The 23,513-nt window shown below is 38.5% G+C and overlaps 1 protein-coding gene across 3 annotated transcripts in view; it reads left to right on the top strand.

Moving 5' to 3' along the window:
* LOC126298512 (trafficking protein particle complex subunit 10) overlaps positions 1 to 13,237 on the top strand; it is a 147,752-nt gene extending 134,515 nt beyond the window's left edge. For all 3 annotated transcript variants that reach the window (XM_049989859.1, XM_049989860.1, XM_049989861.1), the window contains 2 exons: positions 4,291 to 4,434; positions 10,058 to 13,237. In XM_049989859.1, the coding sequence (XP_049845816.1) occupies positions 4,291 to 4,434; positions 10,058 to 10,209 (296 nt within the window). In that variant the 3' untranslated portion in view covers positions 10,210 to 13,237. The remainder of the gene's footprint in view (positions 1 to 4,290; positions 4,435 to 10,057) is intronic.
* The last annotated feature ends 10,276 nt before the right edge of the window (positions 13,238 to 23,513 follow it).

The following is a 23,513-nucleotide window of genomic DNA, read 5'->3' on the forward strand; positions in this document are numbered from 1 at the left end:
TCCTGGACCTGTTTCATGGTGCAAGTACGGCAGTGCCCAGTACTCAGACAGTTCATACAGCCATAAACATTCCATCCCAGCAGCAGTCATGGGTATCATAAAACCTATTTACAGAGACCTGGCAAATACTGAATTACTGAAGAACTGTCTGCATGATCAGACTCAAAATCCCAATCAGTCGTTCAATAATCTTATACGGACTCTCTTACCAAAAAGTGCTACAGCATATGGGGATTAATCCTGAGCAAACTACGTCAGAGAACTTGAACTGATGGACAAGATTTGCATTGATAAAGCAGAGTATGCAACACAGTTGGCCACTAAGGAGTCTAGAAAAAAAAGAAAAGAAGAAAAAACTTGGAAAAAGGTCAAGAGGATGATATACAGCATGGTGCAGGGTGCTTCTGAGTCACTAAAAATATAAAAAAAAATTAAGCATATATTAAGTGAATTACAGTCTTTTGAAACTTTGGAAGCCATTCCTGAAAATTTACTTTTTTCTGTTACATTTTTCTGTAAATCTCAGAAACCACTTCGAGTAGAGTATTCAAATTTTCAGCGAATAAGAACATACATATCCTGAGTCTACTGCATTAAAAATGGGCATAATGTTATGTATAATTAAAATTATTTAGGATAACGTAAAAAATACACAAAATTTTAACCATGTAATTAAAGAATTGTATTTCTGAAAATAGTGGCGCAAACACGATTATTATAATTCAGTAGACTCAGAACTTAAAGTTTAATGCCCTGTAAAAGTGTCATGTCAATGGCTACAGTGGTTCCTGAAATACAGGAAGCCAAGTCACTAAATTTAAACACTATCAAAATAGGGCGTTCCAGCTCTGCTTAACAAGCATTGTTAGCTACTTTCCTCCAGTTGCAGTGCAGTTCATTGAAAACAGAAACGCATAATAAGTCCTTAGGAGATAAACTGCACCACACTTTCACACAAGGCAAATCCTCAAACTTTCCAACAGTAACACAGGGATTATCCTTGGCCCAGTGCACATATTATGCCAGTTGATGGTTCCATTAATGTTTAATTGTACTTAATTAGACCAAACAATGTTATTCATCAGTTCCAGTTCACATGTAATGATCCCCTGATTCCATTCACGAAATTACACCACGCAGCTTGGGTCAAGACTGCTTAGCTGTTGCATGGTCCTCAGAATGAAGTAAAGTAACATACTTATCTTCTGAATGCGTTATTCACTCTTAGCATGTAACCACTCTCACATGGCCCTTGCGTTAAAGATTCTTGTGGTGATTGCTGAAACAGTCCCAGTACTATGCTATCAAACAAGTTCACACAGATAGCGGACATGTTTAAGCATTCCCTTCATTTCTATGCATACATAGCTATAGTCTGCAGACATGCATTCACAGTTGTATTACTAAGTGAAATACTGATGATGACGAGTACACGTGTCTACGAGGCCACCTTGATCATCCTTTCTGCACTTCACTCACTATTTTATGTTTTGTAGACATGCTTTCATTAACCCTGTAGATGGATTGGTCACTTACTCACATTCCTACTTTCTGTTAACTGCAGCAACATTGTCGGACTTCCAGTACCACTTAATAAGCTGCTTCCATTTTTCAAAGTTCAAATGTATGTCCACTATCTTGGTATTCGTGTTCTGCCACTCAGTGGATTTCATAACTAGATCGGCTGTTCTACAACCATCTGTTGAGGAATGTAAAATTACCTTCTCATAGGAAAAACCTTGTCAGAAGAAAAATAAATTTTCTGTGACAGTCCAAAATGTACGTATGGAGTTTGCAAGTGAAAGATACAAAAGTCTTAACCACCAAACTGGTTCAAATTTGCATATGCTGCTGTGGGATACTGCACGGAGACATCTAGGGATGCGAGTGTGGTGTCCGGTGTGGTTGTTCGTGTGAGTCACCTCCCCCTAAAAAATGAAGAGCTGTGCCCTCTGCAGGCAGGTTGATGCTCACAGTCTTCTTTAGCATCCGATACTCATTGAATTCCTTGAACAGGGGAATTACTTGTACTGTGAGGCACTCCATAGCCTATGCAAGCCCATCGAGAGAAAAAGGTCTGGGCTGCTCGATGGTAATGCACCTCCACACATCCCCGACATCACAAAAAGCGAAATGACAAGTTCAGGCAGCAGCAGCTTGTGCATTCACCCTACAGCCGGGACCTGTCATCTTGTGACTTCTTTGTGTTTGGTCCGCTAAAAAAAAGCATCTCAAAGGGAAGTTCTTTAACTCAAGACGACAAATTGAAGGACACAGTGAAGGACTAGCTTCTGCCACAGCCACAGGAATTTTGGAAACAGGGAATCCTTCCACTCGTGAAATAGTGGGATAGTTCTACTCAAGCATCTGATTATTACTTTTGAATAGAGACTTCAGTTATACCCACAGTGTTGTTTTGTACCTTTTCTTTTGAAAACCATACATTTTTGGTGTATCCTGTACATAGCATGCTTCCGCTTTGTGTTACAGTGTAAGTACAAAAACTGCAAAGCTGCTACATGGTATCACATGACTTTACTTGATACAAAATTTTGAAAATTACGTACTCTTTCCATGTAAAACTCCATCGAGTATAGTATATGGTGCAGATTTTTTTGTGACTGTATGCAGTCAATGGACACAATTCTCTGTCATCGCAAGGCTGATTTAGTCCAGTGTAGCAGTTATGCATGAACAAATTAAACCATTGTTTCCAGAAATTGTTGATGGCCTTAACCCACCATTTTTATTCCACTGAGACCATTTTGGTATAATATTAATTAAAAGAAAATGTTTTTATTTGTGAAACTTCACATTAACAGGACTTCATAACACCATCAGAAAAGTATAAATTTAAATCTGAAATTTAAAACTATGCTTCAAATTAGACCAAAATACTGAGAAACTGATAAATGTGTAATTAGTTCCCCCCCCCCCCCCTCGGGAATGAAGAAAATATTTGGAATTAAAACAGAAAATAATTCAATATTCAATCTGTCAAGGTAAATGTAGGTATATGTGGAGACTATTTGGATTCTGAGTGTACTAGAATTGTGTGACGTATCACAGTTGATCACACCAGAATGTGATTAACCACTTTGGATGTAGCTAATATCTGTCAAATATATTAGTCCTGTTACTCCTTAGAGGATACTAAAATGTATCAACTGAAAGCTGTGCTGAATATATTAGTGATGCAGAAATCCAGAAGTTTTTTGAGGAGGCAAGGCCAATGACTGACAGAAAAGTGTTACATTATAATTTAAGAAACTGTTGGTTTATTGAAAAAAGTTCTGGATCACTCACTATATTTTTTGTTTTGATGCGGTGCACAGATCAGCTTCTGATCCAATACAGGGAAAAAAGAAGAAAAGTGTACAATAATACAAAAATTGTGGGCTTTTAAAATTAAAAGGTAGACCACAACTAGTGTTAAAACATTTAAGTTCACTTCAGTTCACTGTGCCTCCTTTCTGTAAACAAATCTGAAGATGGGTTACGTATTAATACAGAACTGTTATCTGTGTTAAATTTGTGATCCTGCTACATGACAATTTGCTCCTTCACAACTGTTCATATCCTAAACTGTATCAGCAGTTCAGAATATTCGTTATAGGCTGAAGCTTCTTCTTCTTCTTCTTCTTCTTCTTCTTCTTCTTCTTCTTCTTGGATGTTGACCACCTCTTGTTAACAAAAGAGAATGTCAGAGTAATTTGTGATCCCTGCTAAATTACTTGCCAAATTATTGGAGTAGAATTCAGAATTGTAATTAATGAAATTAATCTTGCACAGTTTACTTCCCACACTCTTAATATCAGAAATGAATATCTGCCACAACTTTATGGAAAATCCGGAGCAGTTTTTCCTTTGTGGACCTTCAGCCTTGAAGAGCTATGAACTCCAGAACGGATCTTTCCCACTGCATGATGGAACTTTGCCCATCTGTTATTTTATATTGTATGAAGTGACCAGGGTACTTTACTACATTAATTATTAATCCTTTCATTGAAGTGTTTTCTCCCATTTTCTGTAGTCATCCTATGGTGTGTTGTGATGAGGAACTCCTTTATTACTAGTGGTCTCCACACTTGGTGCCTGACTGATTTGTATTTCTATGTGTACCAAATTCTGGTCCACATATTTAGAGGCCTGTAAACAGATGTGTTAACATATTTTGTCCAACCTCTTAGATCTCTAATCTAGTTACTAAGTCTGGTTACACCATCACGACTGTTTATATGAAGTAGTTGCATATTGAGTTTATATTACAGAATGCTAAAATTCTTTCAGGTGTTATATCTTTAGAAGACTCAGATAAGCAGAGTGTAACATTGGATGTGATGCCTCTGATTGGAGGATATCTACCACTGCCATCAGTTCGCCTGTCTAAGTACATCCCTGCAGAAAAAAAGTCACCAGGAACAAAAGTTCAAGGTATAATATAAGCTGCAGTCTATCAATTTGTTTAATTAGTACTGTAATTTGACAATGGAGTCTAACCATTTAGTAGTACATTGCAACAGTACTGAACAACTGTGTTTCAACCATCATTCAAAACAGTGAACTTTATATCCAAGTTTGAGTAAGAGAGCGAATGCCCCTCTAGTATTGATCCACTGGCAGTCATCAAGAGTATTAAGACGGCCAATTTCAATATCTAATTTCTGTATTGAAATTAGTTGCTTGTTAGGTAATTCGTCAGAAAATGATATCAGTTACTTACCTGCTTGCAATTATTTCTTAGAAAATTTTTCATAAATTAAAACTTCATTTTCAGGGCCAGTCTCTAACATAATTGTTTTTAGGTTTTCGGTTTGTGTTTTGTGTTTGGAACAATCCACTTCACTTTCACAAAGTTAATTTAAGATTATTCAGACATACATGGACCCCCACTGTGGCAATTTGTAGTTCTTTCCAGTAAGAGCTGCTGCTACCTAAAAACTAAGAAACAGATTTCTATATCTGATCATTGTAACTTTCTGTCATCAGACTTCATTTGCAACAGTTCAGTTGTGAGACGAAATTTGTAAAATTTATCAGATTTCATCAAGCTCTCAGGTTTCCAGCTAGGTGTGATTGTTGAGATATGTTATTTTGGTGAGTGTCATACGCGTCATTTATGCCAGAAGAAAAAGATACACATTGAGTTTGGATTTCAGAAAGATAATATTCTGCCAGGTGTTATATATCTCTAAATACTACTTGTCCTCATCATCATCTTTGTCAGAAGAGACAATATCATAATATTGCCACCTGGCCAGAAACCCAAGAGTTTTTCATCAGTGGATATGCCTTAAAAGTCTACATTCCCACATTTAACAAATTTATTCTAAGATACAGAGTTTCTTAAACTGAATGTCACTTATATCTTTATCATTTACTTTGTAATTTACAGAACTGTACATATTGTGGGTATGTAATTGCATGATAAATAACAATAAATCAAGAATGAATTCAAAAAATGTGATTATGGTTCAGCACCAGCTGTCAACTATTTCAGAACAAATGAAAATTTGTGTTGGACCGGAAGTCGAACCCGGATTTCCCACTTGTTGTGACTGGTCACCTTAACCATTTTGGCTATCTGGGCATGCTTGGAGGAGCAGCCCAAATCTCCATTTGTTCTGGTGTGTCTAGATTCTCTTGTGCGTACACTATGTTCCTGTGATTTCCACACAGGTTGGGGCATTGTTTTCTCTCATCATATTGCCTTATCTTGGCATGAAATACTGTCATGCAGTTTCGTGTTGCACTATTTAGCCCAAAGCATGTTCCTTCAGGCATGGAAGTGGTATTACGCTACCTTCCTATTCTTACCTTTGAACTGAATTATCAGGTTGTTACAGGAGGCTCTATAGTCTAATAGGGCTCCAAATGATGGGGGAGAGGATGAGGGGGGGGGGGAGAGGGGAGGAGGAGGGTATAGATGAAAAGATCTGAATAGGTATTCCTCAGCAACAAAACTATTAAGAGGAAAGGATTTTACTGCTAGCTGCCACAAACGATTAACAGTGATGTGGCAAAGCTCTGTGAGGTAGTTAAAGAGCTCTATAGACAGTCTGTCCCATTCCTTAGAAAGCCCCTAGCTGATGTATGGAAGAGTCTTTGATTGCAGTTGACTGACTGCAATCCATCCACAGTGACATACTGGACTTGTTTTCAGGTGTGCTTTGGTTGAAGTTCCAGTCTGGCCATCCAGATTTATGTCTTCCATGATTTCTCTAAATCACATCAGTCTAATGTCAGGATGATTACTCAAAAAGGATTGTGGCCAATTTCTTTCCCCGTCCTTCCCTAGTGTAAGCTTGCATTTCTCTATTGACCACATCGTCAGTGAGGTGCTAAACCCTAATCTCCATTCCTGCCTTCCCTCAGGATCCCACCACCACCACCACCACCACCACCACCACCACCACCACCACCACCACCACCACATTGCCCTCTTTCCTGTAATTCCATTTTCCCTATATATGAATGTGTGATAAAGTTGCCACTCTTGATAAAGTCAGCATTACAGACAAACAGTCTGTAGTTGTGGTATATATACCTAAATCTACCTGCATACTCCGCAAGTCACCTATGGTGCATGGTGGAGAGTACCACATACCACTACTAGTCATTTCCTTTCCTGTTCCACTCGCAGATACAGTGAGGGGAGAAAAGACTGCCGATAAACGTCCATATGAGCCCTAATTTCTGCCATTTTACCTCTATGGTCCTTATGCAAAATCTATGTTTGTGACAGTAGAATTGGCCAGCAGTCAGCCCCAAATGCCAGTTTTCTAAACTTCTGCAGTAGTGCCTTGTGAAAGTAGCATCATCTTTCCTCCAAGGATTCCCATTTCAGTGTACAAAACATCTCTGTAATACTGTAGTGCTGACTGAACCTACCAGTAATTAATCTAGTAACTCACCTGTGCATTGCTTCAATGTCTTCCATTAATGTGACCAGTTGGGGCTTCTCAAATGCTTTAGCAGTACTCAAGAATGGGTTCCATTATCATTCTATATGCTGTCTCCTTCTTTATAAATGAGCTGCACTTTCACTAAATTCTCCCAATAAAATGAGGTCAAGGATTCAACTTCTCTACCATCAACATGATGTGTCCATTCTATTTAATATCGCTTCACAGTGTTGTGCCTGGACATTTAATTGCTGTGACTGTGTCAAGCAGCATACTACTGATGCTGTATTCAGATGGCGCAGGATTGTTTTTCCTACTCATTCACATTAATTTACATTTTCTACATGTAGAGAAGGCTGCCATTTATAACACCAACTAGAAATTCTTCTTGTCCCTTGTATCCTCCTACAGTCACTCGATGATGACACCTTCCCATACACCACACTGCCCTCAACAAAGAGCTGTAAATTGCTGCTCACGTTGTCTGTCATATCATTTATGTATATAGAGAATAAGAGTGGTTCTATCACATTTCCCTGGGGCACTTACAGTGATACCATCGCCTCTGATGAACACTAGCCATCAAGGGCAACGTACTGGACTTTGTCATGTAAGAAGTCTTGGAGCCACTCACATATCTGGGAACCTATTCCACATGCTCGCACCTTCAATGGTCTTCAGTGGTGCACCATTTCAAAATGCTTTTCAGAAATCGTGGACTATGAAATCTGCTTGTTGCCCTTCATCCATAATTGCCACGATGTCGCGTGAGAAAAGGGCAAGCTGAGTTTTGCACAAGCAATACTTTCTAAAACTGTTGTGATACATGGAGAGAAGCTTTCCCGTCTCAAGAAAATCTGTTACATTAACACTGAGAACATGTTCAAGAATTTTGCAGCAAACTGATGTTAAGGATATTCGTCAGTAATTTTGCAGGACTGTTCTTTTACCCTTCTTATGTACAGGAGTCACCTGCACTTCCCTACAGTTGCTTGGGACTTTGCACTGAGGAAGAGATTCATGATAAATGCAAGCTAAGTAACGGGCTAGTGCCATAGAGTACCCTTTTAAAGCTGAATTAGGATTCCATCTAGACCTGGTGACTTAGTTGTTCTCAGCTCTTTCAGTTGTGTCTTTACCCCAGGGATGCCTACTAGTACGTACTCCATAAAAATATCTGTGCAACAGTCAATTAATTTTCCTTTTTCTGTCTTCTGTTACCACCCTAGACTGGTTGGTGATTGACTGGATACAAGCATTTGTTCTGCTTAGTGTTTTTATGTACGACCAGAATTTTCATGGGTTCTTAGCAAGATATTTTGCTAAGATATGATGGTGATAGGTGTATGCTTCACACATTGAGCTTCTTATGGACACATGAAGTTTTACCATCTTTTGCCTATCCACATTTGCGCAATCTTTTTGTACTGAAATTTGCTGTTTCCTCAGTAATTTCCAAATACAATTGTTAACCAACAGAGGATCTATCCATCCTTAATAAACTTACTTGGTACACAAGTCTCGTGGGCATGATTTGCAATAAGTTCAAACTTTGCCCGTATTCCTCTGTGTTAATCATATTGGAACTAAATGATAAGTCGGATGCTAACAACTGCTTATCTGCTTTTTCTAACATAATACTCTCCTAGCATCTTCGATGGATTTATTAAGTGACCATCATTGCTGTGGTATCATGATCACTAATCCCTGTCTCTGTACTGGTGTCATCGGTAGGGTTAGGCCTGTTTTTAGCTACAAGGTCTAAAATATTTCTATTACATGTGGGTTGTCTAAGGCAGTTTTTGGAAAATGTGTTCAAAAGTACTTCACAAGACTGACTGACTGTATCAGCTGCAGTGAATCACTGATGTCCCAATCTATACTCTGTAGATTAGTCACCTCCAACTAACACTGCATATCTTGGTATTTCTGTGCTACTGAGCATAGGGTTTCACATAGTTAAGGCCAGATACCAGTCTGGTGCTGTGAAGTGGTTACTCTTGGTTGACCCTGTACTGTCATATGATAAAAACTGTAATATAGCACTTTCCTACTGCAAATGAAGTAGCAGCCAACGTTAACTAACCAACAATGTCATACTGTTCTCTCATTGTCCTGCTAACATCAGTTGTCTGTCAGTTTGCTTACCTGCTATTTTTGCAGTCACTGTTCATAAAATAACACTTTTCACGTGCATATATTACTCATCTCTCTTTTCCTGTCATACTCCACATGGCACTGGGTGAGAGATCATCACTGTATATAGTTCAAAAGATGTGTATATTCTGAAATAAATAATACATTATTCAAAGTAGACACCAGAGCATCATGCCCTAAGCAAACTGGGGATATACATAGAAGCTTAATATACTAAACATCTGTTGACAATGAGAACTAGTGAGTTTACTGTTTACCCCTCTAGGAAGAGACAGTGATCTGTACCAGATTAACTGAGCGAGGTGGCGCAGTGGTTAGCACACTGGACCCACATTCGGGAGGACGACGGTTCAATCCCGTCTCCGGCCATCCTGATTTACGTTTTCCGTGATTTCCCTAAATCTTTTCAGGCAAATGCCGAGATGGTTCCTTTGAAAGGGCACGGCCGATTTCCTTTCCAATCCTTCCCTAACCCGAGCTTACGCTCCGTCTCTAATGACCTCATTGTCGATGGGACGTTAAACACTAACCACCACCACCATGTACCAGATTAGTGACACTGATACGTTTCAGCATTGTCTGTGTATTGGAACTCTCACCATAGCCTTCAATTTTGCTTTGTGGTAAACTCAACACTGCTGAGATAGTAGTCTGTCTTTGACTTGGTTCAAGGTGTCTAAAGATTCTACCCTACAAAACAGGATGACATTCTATAGTCAACTTCACCAAGGGAACACACTTCAGTGACAAAGAATTCAGGGTTAGATATTGATGCACCATTTGGCTGTAAAACAATCGTAAACATAGTGAGAGATTTGGTGCTCCTGTGCTTCAGACTATTTGACAAGTTACAAAAAATTATAAATTGATGAATAAATAGTTATTTTGACAAAATTTTTATTCCTTACCTCCATAAAATATTTCTGCATATTTTAATTTTTATTATTTTACATCAGCACATATAATTCATTTCCATTTTAAACATTCTTTTCCAGGTCAGAAGAACAAAATCGATGTGTCTCCTGTTCATCCAAGATTGGAACCTTTCAGCCCAGGGCAAGTGTATAACAGCAGCAGTGGTGAACAGATTCATGTTCTGGCTGCAGTAACACCAGCAATGTTACTGGATTCTGCAATTCATCAGTAGTAAATTCTTTTTATACAAATTTCTTGCCATGAGAAGTGGGAAAAAATGCTGACACAGAGTACTTTATTAGCATCTAGTTCATGTTGAGGAAATATTGGTGTAACAATGGCGTAACATCAGAAACTTGACTCATTAACTACTGATTGTCCATTGCACTTTGGATTAATACTCAGAGATCTGTGCAACATTTTCATAACTTCTTTTGAGACACTATGTGCCTTTTTCTGGCTAAACTAACTAATTCCAAACCTAGCTTATAAAAATCTGAAAACGGAAATGACAGTTAAATTTGAATATGCATTGTGGAATTTGTACAACCACTAATCCCCATGTTGTGTTGATACATTACAAAAGAAGTTTCCAAAAAGAGCAATTTTAGTATAGTTTGTAGCTTTGCAATAATGCAGAATGTGCAATGGTATCAGGACCTAAAAACTTTCAAAGTTACAGTTCTGAAAGTGTGTGCCACAAATATTTGTGCCAATGTTCTACTGTAAAGGGCAGGCATGAAACAATGAACTAGTTTTAATGTTACTGTAACATTTGTTTATGCCTCATATGTGAACAAACAGTGTGTTCATTAGCAGTGTATGATCTTAATATTAGTGTTACTGTAAAAAGTACAAATGTACGATGCAGGAGTGTGTGCAAAAAGTGACTTTGTTTATGAATAGACCTATGCTATATGACTTGACAAATACTCAGTGTTTTATTTTCATGCAATTAGTGTCATCTTTCATTTAAGTTAATGGAGATATTTACATCATACTCAGATTCATCATTCTGTATAAATTTCTTCATGGACCCTTACTGACTGTCCCTAAATATAAATAGAATGTGAGAAAAAAATGATTTTCCATGGCAAAAAAGGTCTTAGATGTGCATTGACCATGACTTTTGATATTACCTCTCTGCAAATATAGGTAAAATTTAAAGAATGATATTATGCAGTATGTGCAACTGCCTTGTAAATATTCTTGAATGTATTATTAACAGAGGAAATAGTACCTTACATATTTTTTGATTTAAAGTGTAAATATATATTCAGATTTATAGTCATAGTGGCAGAAAAGCCCTTCCGTACTGGCTTTGCTCTGTTGTAGGAAAATCCTGATGGCTGCCGTTGTAAGTGTCAAATTGAAAATGTTTTTGTGTGCCACTTCCATTTAGTTCTGTGCACATGCTGTGATTTTACAGATATTTTTGTTTCTTCCTTTATTTTTACTGTGAGCTGTTGGTGATGTCAGCATAAGTATTGAGAAAATTTGTGTGTCTCTGAAATCTTAACACATTCAAAAGTTATTTAGAAATCTCTTCATGGTCTTTACATAAATCAAAGCTGCACAAGTATATTTTTTGATGTTACCTAGTTACTAATAAAAAGTTCACTGTTTTGTGTGCTGAATATGATAGAGATTCTGTTCCCACCTTGGGCAAGCTAAGTAACTTGGTGTATGCACAAACAGTGTAATATTTTGAAAGTACGAAAAGTAAGTGTCTGTGGCTACACTACTGAAATTAATGATAGAGATTTATATTGCTATTCTGAGCATAGCAATCATTTAACATGGACAAAAACTTATTTTGTTTCTGGTTTACTCCTAAGTTCCTAGTTTAGTCCCTTGATTTGTAGAAGGAACATCATTTGTGTTCAGGAACAAAACCCCTTCAATTTTGCAACGAAATTATATTAAAACTATGGTATTATCTTCCATTAATATCTTTGTATGTTCTTGTGATGTGTTGAGTATATTAGCTTCATGCCCGCATGAATTCAAATTTGCAGGCTTTATATAGGTTACAGAGATTGTATTGCTCATATTTGTTAATTTATAAGTTAAGACTGTGGTGCTTGCAGATACTCAAAATTCTAGTATTTGCATTGTGAATTTTATAGACTGATTTGGATTCTAATATTTGTGCATAAATGCATCTGAGAATCCACAGATCATTAGTATTTGTGTGTTGTAAAATATAATACCATTCTTGTTCCAAACAAAGTAAAATTTATTATGAAATGAATTTATAATAAAGAAGCACCATCATTTCATGTGGTCACATTGGAACTATCTTAACCATATTACCAGTTTAACTGGGGCGCAGGATGTTCTCTCCTTTTGTTACAAATTAGGTGCAGAACTGATTTTGTTTGTAGGAATCTGATTTTACTGACTGACACTGAGAGTGAGTAATTCTAATAAAAATGTTTAGAGCTTGTTTATGAAGCTAACCAACCACATACTTGTGAACACAGCTTCATTATTATGTTTGTCACGTTTCTCTGTCCTGGGTGTTAGAAATGAGAATTACTTTACTTATTTTTCTGTTTTGTATATTATTCGCTCTCAGTGCAATGTAGTTGCCAACTACATATTAGTCTAAGTGATTGACTTCCTTCGAGATGTCTGGTAAATAATTACAAAATGTTTCTTAGAACATCCGTTTTTACATTTGATAACATTTCTTGTAGAAGCGTGTGTGTGTGTGTGTGTGTGTGTGTGTGTGTGTGTGTGTGTGTTTGAGAGAGAGAGAGAGAGAGAGAGAGAGAGAGAGAGAGAGAGAGAATGTCTGTATGTAGTTGTGTTGTAAGATCTAAACAGCATTTCTCCCAGTTCAGTGTTAGAAAATGTGAGATAACTGTTTCATGATATTACATGGGAATGAATTCTGTTAAATAATTTTATTTGATTAAATTTATAGTTTGTCACATATTGTAAAATTTTAGCCTATGCCATGCCATGATATGCAGTTGATGATAGTAGAGTTGTTTGTATTTTCTTTGTTATTGTCAAGTTTGGATATGTCACAAATTTGTTAAGCTTTGATATGCATAATAGATCACAGCTTGCCCATAAATATCTTCTTACAGTTTCCTATTCTTAACGGGAGAAATTACTGAAATTAAATATGTTTTTTGTTCTCAAATATTTGTTTGTTGAAGAGTTATATATGTTAAAATGTTTTACATGAAACAAAGAATTAAAGGCTGTGAGTATCTAAGTTAATTAAATGTTATGTTCCAAAGAAAGCACCTGCATTTTTAGTGTTTAACCCTGAGCCTAATTTTAGCCGTGTGAAAGTGAGTTAACATGTTCAATTACATCCTGGTCACAAAATGCTGTTTCGGGGCTAATCATGAAACTACAATAATAGCATTTTGCAAGATGGAATAGTGAGCTGGCTACCATGGCCATTTGCAAATATTTGGGGTCTCTAAATGTTTCATTACAGTACTGATATAATGTTAAGTGTTTAGCTGATCTTATGGTGTTTTATTTCTGTTTGGGATGTCATTTCACACCTTTAGTTTCCACGTCTGTGAGTGTTAATAGTGAAATGGCACAACAGAGAAGTATGATTTTTAGAGTACTATAGATAATACAAGTTTTGGAGAAAATCGTATCATAAGAAGAGATTCCAGTGGACTTTAATAATACTAACAGTTCCATGCTTCTGTAACCATTAAATGCTGCACACAGCAAAATACTGTTAACACTAATCTCTATCTAGTTTCTGAAGTTCATGGAGCTAACATGTGTTCAGCTGGAAGACTGAATCCTGACATGGCAGTTAACATGATGTAATAGGAAGCACGATTTGTTTGAATGGATAACTTGTTTCCATTGCTCAATGGTCCAATCAAGACATACCTATGTGCACTGCAGCAGTAACTGATAAGTGTTTCGATTGAACATGCTAGTGAGTAGAATAGTACACATTCAGAGTGTTTTTATTAGGTGGGACCTGGTAAAACTTCAATATATTTCCAGACTTCGTAAGCATTATGAGGAGAAGAGAATGAAAAAGGCTCAAAAAACAATCAACTCAAAAGATTGATGAAAGTAGTTCTGATTTGAGTGAGTAGAAATAACAAACACTAAACACAATTCTAAAACTAAAGTTGAGGGTAATGATAGAAAGGATGAAGTTATGAAATGGTGCAAATCAAGTTTATCGAAATTTTCAAAAATCAAGGAAAATAGTAAAAGTTTTACCTGGTCCAAGAAGAGTAGTAAGAGATTCTGTATCTCCAGTTGATGTATTTTCAGAACTTTTCAATAAAAAAGTTATTAATGAAATTTTAAGACATACTAATTCAAAAGTAGAAAAATTATGCACAATTTATGCTTGACACTGAGATTGCACTGATCTAACCGGTGAATAATTATTGTCCACTACAACTATGCTTATTGAAATCAGTTTGAAAAATGGATAAATGTGGATGAAATGTGGAAGAGTTATAGGGAAAGGATGGGACGGGAATGACACCAAGAGCAGCCACGAGTTCTCGCAGGTTTCTACTAATTTTGAGTAGCATTTGATTTGATGATAACACAACTCAGCAGGAAAGACTGAATCTTGATAAAATTGGTGCCACAAGATGTAAAACAATTCCTTTTGCTTGTTTCTTATATTATAAAAAATTTAATATAATTACATATTCAAAACACTTTACTTTGAACATAAAATGGGTAAAATTTATTTAGTACATTAAACCTAAAAGAAGACCAGTAATTTCAGTGAAACATGTTGTACTTTATGCAACGTACGACTGCCACAGAGCACAGAAGTGTGTGAGGCCTTTCCCATGTGCACTGAGCGCCCAGCGCTTGGGAACCTACCATGCCTAGCAGAGCGTCAGGCTTGCTGCTGTTTTGTCTCTGTCTGCTAGTTTACTCACTACCTCATCTTGACTTTCTGTTGGGTTTGTTTTAAATATGTTAGTTTTCAAGTTACTTAAAAAAAGAGTGAATCTGTACATGTTATAAAAGTGGATATACATATGTATGTATGTTCCAGATCTCCTCCTAAATCACTGGATCAATTTCAACCAAACTTAGTACCTGTATCACTTACTACCTGTAAAGAATAACTGTGGGTGTAATTGCTGTTAAAGGGTTGGGTGGGGGTAAAAGAGAAGTGTACCCCACAACGCACGAATACCCAGACTTCATTTGTCCAGTGTTAGAGAACTTAGTGACTTGCAACAAGCTTTACACATAATTTCAAACTGTTACAAACCTTTTTCTTGCTGACTACATTTTCATTGGTCGTGCAGTAAAACTGCTGCATCAGGCATGACATTTCAATTTGTTGCTACTTTGCTACTAACCCTGTTTGCAGCACGTTTTGCAGATGGGCTGGGGTAAGGAGTAGATAAGAGGGAGAGGTTGAGAAAGAGGGGAGGAGCAGATGGGCAGAGAGGGGAGAGGGGGAGACGGAGATGGAAAGAGAGAGGGGGAAGGAGGAGATTGACTAATAGAAGGTTAGCTTAATTGCATTCCCAGGCAACACTGGATACTCGGCAAGAAAATTCAATCACACTTTGAACAAAATAATATAGGTAACATTGTTTCATGAAACCAGGTAGCATAGACTGAAAAAACCCATGAGAGTCAGTATCTTGAGCTGAAGACTTACAGTATCTTTTCATTTAATTAAGTTTTTCTTTCATTTCCAGTTTCGGTTTGTATTGGTAGAATTGCATTATCGCGAATCTCCTGCCCAACGTAAAGTCCCTAGAGACTGGAAAAAAGCGCAGGTGACGCCTGCATATAAGAAGGGTAGAAGGACGAATCCTCAAAATTACAGACCAATATCCTTAACATCGGTTTGTTGCAGGATTCTCGAACATATTCTCAGTTCAAATATAATGAATTTCCTTGAGACAGAGAAGTTGCTGTCCATGCATCAGCACAGCTATAGAAAGCATCACTCCTGCGAATCGCAACTCGCTCTTTTTTCACATGATATCTTGCGAACCATGGATGAAGGGTATCAGATGGATGCCATATTCCTTGACTTCCGGAAAGCGTTTTACTCGGAGCCCCACTGCAGACTCCTAAGGTACGAGCCTATGGGATTGGTTCCCAAACATGTGAGTGGCTCGAAGACTCCTTAAGTAATAGAACCCAGTACGTTGTCCTGATGGTGAGTGTTCATCGGAGGTGAGGGTATCATCTGGAGTGCCGCAGGGAAGGGTGGATAGCAATGTGTGGCTGTTTGCTGATGATGCTGTGGTGTATGGGAAGGTGTCATCGTTGAGTGACTGTAGGAGGATACAAGATGACTTGGACAGGATTTGTGATTGGTGTAAAGAATTGCAGCTAACTCTAAATATAGATAAATGTAAGTTAATGCAGATGAATAGGAAAAAGAATCACATAATGTTTGAATACCCCATTAGTAGTGTAGCACTTGACACAGTCACATTGATTAAATATTTGGGCGTAACATCGCAGAGCGATATGAAATGGGACAAGCACGTAATGGCAGTTGTGGGGAAGGCGGATAGTCTTCTTCGGTTCATTGGTAGAATTTTGGGAAGATGTGGTTCATCTGTGAAGGAGACCGCTTATAAAACACTAATACGACCTATTCTTGATTACTGCTTGAGCGTTTGGGATCCCTATCAGGTCGGATTGAGGAAGGACATAGAAGAAATTCAGAGGTGAACTGCTAGATTTGTTACTGGTAGGTTTGATCATCATGCGAGTGTTACGGAAATGCTTCAGGAACTCGGGTGGGAGTCTCTGGAGGAAAGGAGGCGTTCTTTTCGTGAATCGCTATTGTGGAAATTTAGAGAACCAGCATTTGAGGCTGACTGCAGTACAATTTTACTGCTGCCAACTTATATTTTGCGGAAAGACCACAAAGATAAGATAAGAGAGATTAGGGCTCGTACAGAAGCATATAGCAGTCGTTTTTCCCTCGTTCTGTTTGGGAGTGGAACAGGGAGAGAAGATCCTAGTTGTGGTACAAGGTACCCTCTGCCATGCACCGTATGGTGGATTGCAGAGTATGTATGTAGATGTAGATGTAAAAGAAGAAAAACATAAGGCAGCTTCACACTCCGCATAGCAGGTGGCAATAGCCATGACAACTACCACCCTCGTTGTGGACAATCTCCAATATTTTCACCTATTTTCTCAAGAATGGAAATAGGTATTACTCTCCTTCCCTTAATCAAAACAATTTCAATACATTAGCTAATGTATGGCATAAAAGGGACAAAACGTAAACAAGCCAGCATTATATTTTTCACAGCAAACTTTTCAAAATATGCATGGTGTTGTACTTCACTCTGAAGTATCACAATAACTATGGGCACTAATGAAAAGAAAACAAGTTCATTAACAGGCTGTAATGTGTGGCTATGGATTATTTATTTATTTATTTTACCAAATAGTATCCTCAAAATTGAATAAGAAAGGCTGCATAGCAGAGAACATGCGCTAATCCCTAAACAGTGGTTTTAAATTTCTTACGTGCTGTAGCTTTGCCTCATCTGCATCATACAGTTTTTTTAAGCAAATCAACCAGCATCTCTGTGGTTGTGGGTACCCAAAGGGAGGGGAAGCTTGACACAACTTGCGGAAGTCCACTGCCCATGTGACAGATACTGGCATGACCAGTGGAAGGTTGGTAGCAACAAGAAGTGGTTTAGGTTCTTGGAAAGGAAACGAAATTTGTCTACTAACAGTTTCTCTATCACTTGTTATTTGTGAATTGAAGCTTTTTGTCCATTACACTGGTAGAAGATTGGTCATAAATTATGACAGACCTGAACCACTTGTTTGAAGATGTCATTGATTTGCAGTGCTACATGCACTGTATGTACTTGCAACTTGACACTTTGTGTGATGGGTGCTGGCAGTGAACCCTGACTCCCACAAATACCAATTTTTTTAGGCAGGCAGCATACAAAACAAAAATGGGTCCCTACAAGAGTAGACTCCTCATGGGTGCTCGTGACCCTTTCGTGAATATGTACTCACTCATTTCCTTACTTGTGTTACAGTTTCTCATTTTAGACTATCCTTCCTTCTCGTACTTTCTTTCTCTTGATGGCAGCTTTTGATGTTGGCTAGACTATCAGGTTTGGCTGTCCTTTCTAGATATATTCTTTCATTTACTGTACATCACCTTTCAGCTGAAGTAATTTTTGGTACCTTTTTGGGTTTGTCCTTCATTCTGAAAATTTTTTTTCTGTAGTGTGGACCAATTGGAGAAGATCGGCTTCAATATTACCTGTTGCACGCAGTGCATAGTCTCATTTATGCACTGAAAAACCAATGCTGTAACTAATCTGATGTGGTGTGGTCGTTTCGTACCCTTCCAGTAGAGCCCCCCCCCCCCCCCCCCCTCCAATACATCACAGGGATCACACTGCAGATACCTGAGCTACTAGCTCCCCACACATGCAAAGGAATAGGTGCCCATAATCTGGGGGCATCAGGCCTATGGGGTGAGCCCTTGATCAAAGTGAGTGGCATAAGAAAAGATGTTTTGCAACATATCAAAGTAAATCGAGGTAATCGCCTTTCTGATCTGGCTATCTCATCAGACAAGTAAAGAAATTTCAATGTAGATACTTACGATCCCACTGCTTTCCCTTCCCCGGCTACCACATTTGAAGTAGGATGAGCCATACAATTTGGAATGAAACAATTTATCCAATACCTGGGAAGTACGTGAACAAATGGACATATTTTTACTGCAATGAAACCAATATTTTTTGTGGTATGGATTGAAGATAAATTTGGAGAGGTTCAGTCATTGGGAAGAATGTGTAATGGATCGTTACTAATTACAGCTTCCTGTGGTACACAACCTACAGTTCTTCAAGCATATAAATGACTGGATGACGTACCAGTGACAGTTGCCCCCAACATAAAACATCTGAATGTGATCCAAGAAGTCACCTTCCACAGAGGCCTTATTCTCCAGACAGATGAGGAGCTACAGGCTAATCTCAAATAGTGAGGCATACATTTTTTTCTGGCACATACAAAACATCTCAAGGAAAACTGAACAGATACAGGCACTTTCATTTTAGCTTTTGAGGGAAATTATGTCTCGGAAAACGTTAGTCATGATGTACAGATGTGACATGAAACTTTATGTCCCACCATCCATGAGGTGTTTCCAATGCTTACACTTTGGCCATAAGACATCCTGCTGCATTATGGACACAAAGGGTAGAAACAGCGAGCGATCATTCTGTGAAGGTAGTCCTTGTGAGCAAGTGCCTTTGTACATAAATTGTATGGAACACCATCCTGCTCTTTCACGGGTTTGCCCAGTCTTTAAAAAAGAAAAGATTATACAAGATATAAATCTATTGACTGCTTGTCATATACCAAGGTCCCCCCTCCCCAATTTCTCCAAACCAGATCTCCCACTGCCCTCCTCCCTTGGCTCCCATGGTACCCAGCCGGATAAGCAGCTTCCTCCTCCAGCATCTACCAGTGACACCATACTCTCAAGACCACTCTCCACAGATCAGTGATTGTGCAAGATGTCTCCATCATGATCACCCACACTGCTAGAACTGCTATTCCCATTTCTACAGGTTCCTTCGATTTCCAGCCAGTGCCATAGTGGATCAAAAACATCGCAACAGCTATTCAGAATCATCATAGGACCCTGCAGAACCTAAACCAGCATCTTTCACAGACCATCCTCGTCACGTTCAAGGGACTCTGCACTAAGGCTCACTTTCTAAGCAGTCTGAAGGATGCTGGGATCACTATGCCACTTTCTTCGGAACATATGCCCCTTTCTTCCATATTTGAACTAAGCTCTAGTCTCCTGGACCACCAAAGATTGACAACTGCTTTGGGTCTTCTGTGCCAGAATGGTCTGTTATTGCTGACCACCTTGTACCCGCTTTGTGACAGCTCTGGCATCCTCCTCTTACCCAGCTACCTTTATAATGTTGAAAACATCTCCATATGTTCCCTCTCCCCCCCCCCCCCCCTCAATCCCTCCCACCAAGCCAAATTATATAATGAGTCTTTCAGGGACCTGCTTCAGATTCTTGCCCTGTCTCATAATATGGCCCCAGGCCCTGATTCAATTCACAACCAGAAAATCTAACACTTGAATGTTGCTCAGAGGCTACTTGTTCTTAGGGCTTTCAATCATATTTGGCTCAAAGGCAGCTTCCCTTTGCAATGGTGACATAGTATCATCATTCCAGTCCTTCATCCAGGCAAAATCGCAATGTCTCTCACCACCTGCTGACAGATTAACCTCACAAACAAGCTCTGTGAACTGCTTGAAAGTACAGTTTCCCGTAGATTATGGATAGAGAGACTGATGACCTAGTTTTTTAGACCATTACCCTCCAGTTAACCAACCAACTGTGCCTCACAAACATGCTCTGTGAACTGCTTGAAAGTACAGTTTCCCGTAGATTATGGATAGAGAGACTGATGACCTAGTTTTTTAGACCATTACCCTCCAGTTAACCAACCAACTGTGCCTCACAAACATGCTCTGTGAACTGCTTGAAAGTACAGTTTACCTTAGATTATGGATCGAGAGACTGATGACCTAGTTTTTTAGACCGTTACCCTCCAGTCAACCAACCAACTGTGTACGAGAGAACTGAAACAGAAATCTTGTTGCCTCAGATTGTAAAATGGTCCTGCAATATTTCTGCAGACATTATTGTTTCCTAACTAAAGTTGGCACCTAGCGCTAAGTAGTGGCTGACTTCTGTTGGTACCTCAGCGAAAAGTATGTATAGTGGTTAACCAAAGTGGAAAAGCTTAGCATTACTATTGTAACAGAATATTACTCGTTCCTGTTTATTTGGGGGGGGGGTTAATTTTTGGGTATAACATCCTACTGTTGAGTTAATTTGAGAAGGATCATCAGCTTAAGTAGAATCGGGATCATGTACTTTAAAAAGGAACCATTATAGCATTCATCTTACTTGAGTTACAGAAACAATGGCTAACCATATCTGGGTGGACAGGAAAGATTTGAACTCAGCTACTTGTGATTGAAAACCCAGCACTTCTCCATTGGTTTTGCTTATCTGCATTATGTTGCAGTTATTTACATTTAAGATGAAATGACATTCATCACCCTAAGTTGACATTTTGCTTTAATTTTTATCAATTTCTTTGTAGTTATGCAGTGATAATACTGTCTTGTAGCCAACTGGAAGTGAACAATATTCTGATCATCTGGTATTCTTTAATTACTCGAGTTATCCTATTATGTGGTGTTGGAACATACTTAACTTCTTCTGATCGCTAATTACGCTTACCATTGAGAATTTCTTTTCTTAATTGAAGCTTGTGTTGTACACCCAGGAATTATTGGAGGTAGTGTACCTCCCATCCTGCTGCTTGTGATCCAGCTCAACTAGCCAATTACTGAGGGATTTGTGTTTAATGGTGAATCCAAACTTGAGCTTAATGTGGTTGTAAACTGGTTTCCATAAATCAAGCAAAAGTCTGAAAAACAATCACTGAAGAGCTTGTCAGTCAAATGATTCCAAGTTCAGTACATCACTACAACATTAATGTTTCACAGTACTACATCAAGAACTGCAGCACTGTAGCTACTGGCTTGCTACCTCTAAACATAGCTGGCAACTACATGTTGAGAGTAGGACCAATTGATAAGGTGCAAGGGAGACTGTTGCACACGACTTCACACCCAATGGAAAGGAGATGTGGGTTACTGAGTGTTGCGGCAACTGTCGACATATGAAAGCTGGGCAGGAGCAGAAATGATTACTGAGCAAGTTAAATTAGTAAACAGAAGATTTACGTAATTTTTATTTCTCCAAGTGTACAAAGACTCATTAAAAATAATGCAGTGAGGAACAGAGTCCAGCTGTCACAATGTCGACATTGATGAGGCTCTCGGAACTGACCACAAATGATGCAATCATAGCAAATAGGTTCCAAGTGTGAGTTGGCCAAGTGGCTGCCACCAGCCGTGGTATATCGTGGCAGCAGGAGGTGCTAATAATCCAGAGCCGCTGGAGGTGTTCAAAAATGTGTGTGAAATCTTATGGGACTTAACCGCTAAGTTCATCAGTCCCTAAGCTTACACATAGTTGTTGTTGTTGTGGTCTTCAGTCCTGAGACTTGTTTGATGCAGCTCTCCATGCTACTCCATCCTGTGCAAGCTTCTTCATCTCCCAGTACTTACTGCAACCTACATCCTTCTGAATCTGTTTAGTGTATTCATCTCTTGGTCTCCCTTTATGATTTTTACCCTCCATGCTGCCCTCCAATGCTAAATTTGTGATCCCTTGATGCCTCAGAACATGTCCTACCAACCGGTCCCTTCTTCTTGTCAAGTTGTGCCACAAACTCCTCTTCTCCCCAATTCTATTCAACGTCTCCTCATTAGTTATGTGATCTACCCATCTAATCTTCAGCATTCTTCTGTAGTACCACATTTCGAAAGCTTCTATTCTCTTCTTGTCCAAACTATTTATCGTCCATGTTTCACTTCCATACATGGCTACACTCCATACAAATACTTTCAGTAACGACTTCCTGACACTTAAATCTATACTCGATGTTAACAAATTTCTCTTCTTCAGAAACGCTTTCCTTGCCATTGCCAGTCTACATTTTATAGTTTCTCTACTTCAACCATCATTAGTTATTTTGCTTCCCAAACAGCAAAACTCCTTTACTATTTTAAGTGTCTCATTTCCTAATCCAATTCCTTCTGCATCGCCCGACTTAATTTGACTACATTCCATTATCCTCATTTTGCTTTTATTGATGTTCATCTTATATCCTCATTTGAAGGCACTGTCCATTCCGTTCAACTGCTCTTCCAAGTCCTTTGCTGTCTCTGACAGAATTACAATGTCATCGGCAAACCTCAAAGTTTTTATTCCTTCTTTATGGGTTTTAATACCTACTCCATATTTCTTTTGTTTCCTTTACTGTGTGCTCTATATAGAGATTGAATAACATCGGGGAGGGGCTACAACCCTGCCTCACTCCCTTCCCAACCACTACTTCCTTTTCATGCCCCTCGACTCTTATAACTGCCATCTGGTTTCTGTACAAATTGTAAATAGCCTTTTGCTCCTTGTGTTTTATCCCTGCCACCTACAGAATTTGAAAGAGAGTATTCCAGTCAACATTGTCAAAAGCTTTCTCTAAGTCTACAATGCTAGAAAATTAGGTTTGCCTTTCCTTAATCTTTCTTCTAAGATAAGTCGTAAGGTCATTATTGCCTCATGTATTCCAATATTTCTACGGAATCCAAACTGATCTTCCCCGAGGTCAGCTTCTACCAGTTTTTCCATTCCTCTAGAAAGAATTCGCGTTAGTATTTTGCAGCTGTGACTTATTAAAATGATTGTTCGGTAATTTTCACATCTGTCAACACCTGCTTTCTTTGGGATTGGAATTATTATATTCTACTTGAAATCTGAGGGTATTTCACCTGTTTCATACATTTTGCTCACCAGATGATAGAGTTTTGTCATGACTGGCTCCCACAAGGCCGTCAGTAGTTCTAATGGA

The sequence above is a fragment of the Schistocerca gregaria genome, chromosome X, assembly GCF_023897955.1.
Source record: "Schistocerca gregaria isolate iqSchGreg1 chromosome X, iqSchGreg1.2, whole genome shotgun sequence".
Lineage (NCBI taxonomy): Eukaryota > Metazoa > Arthropoda > Insecta > Orthoptera > Acrididae > Schistocerca > Schistocerca gregaria.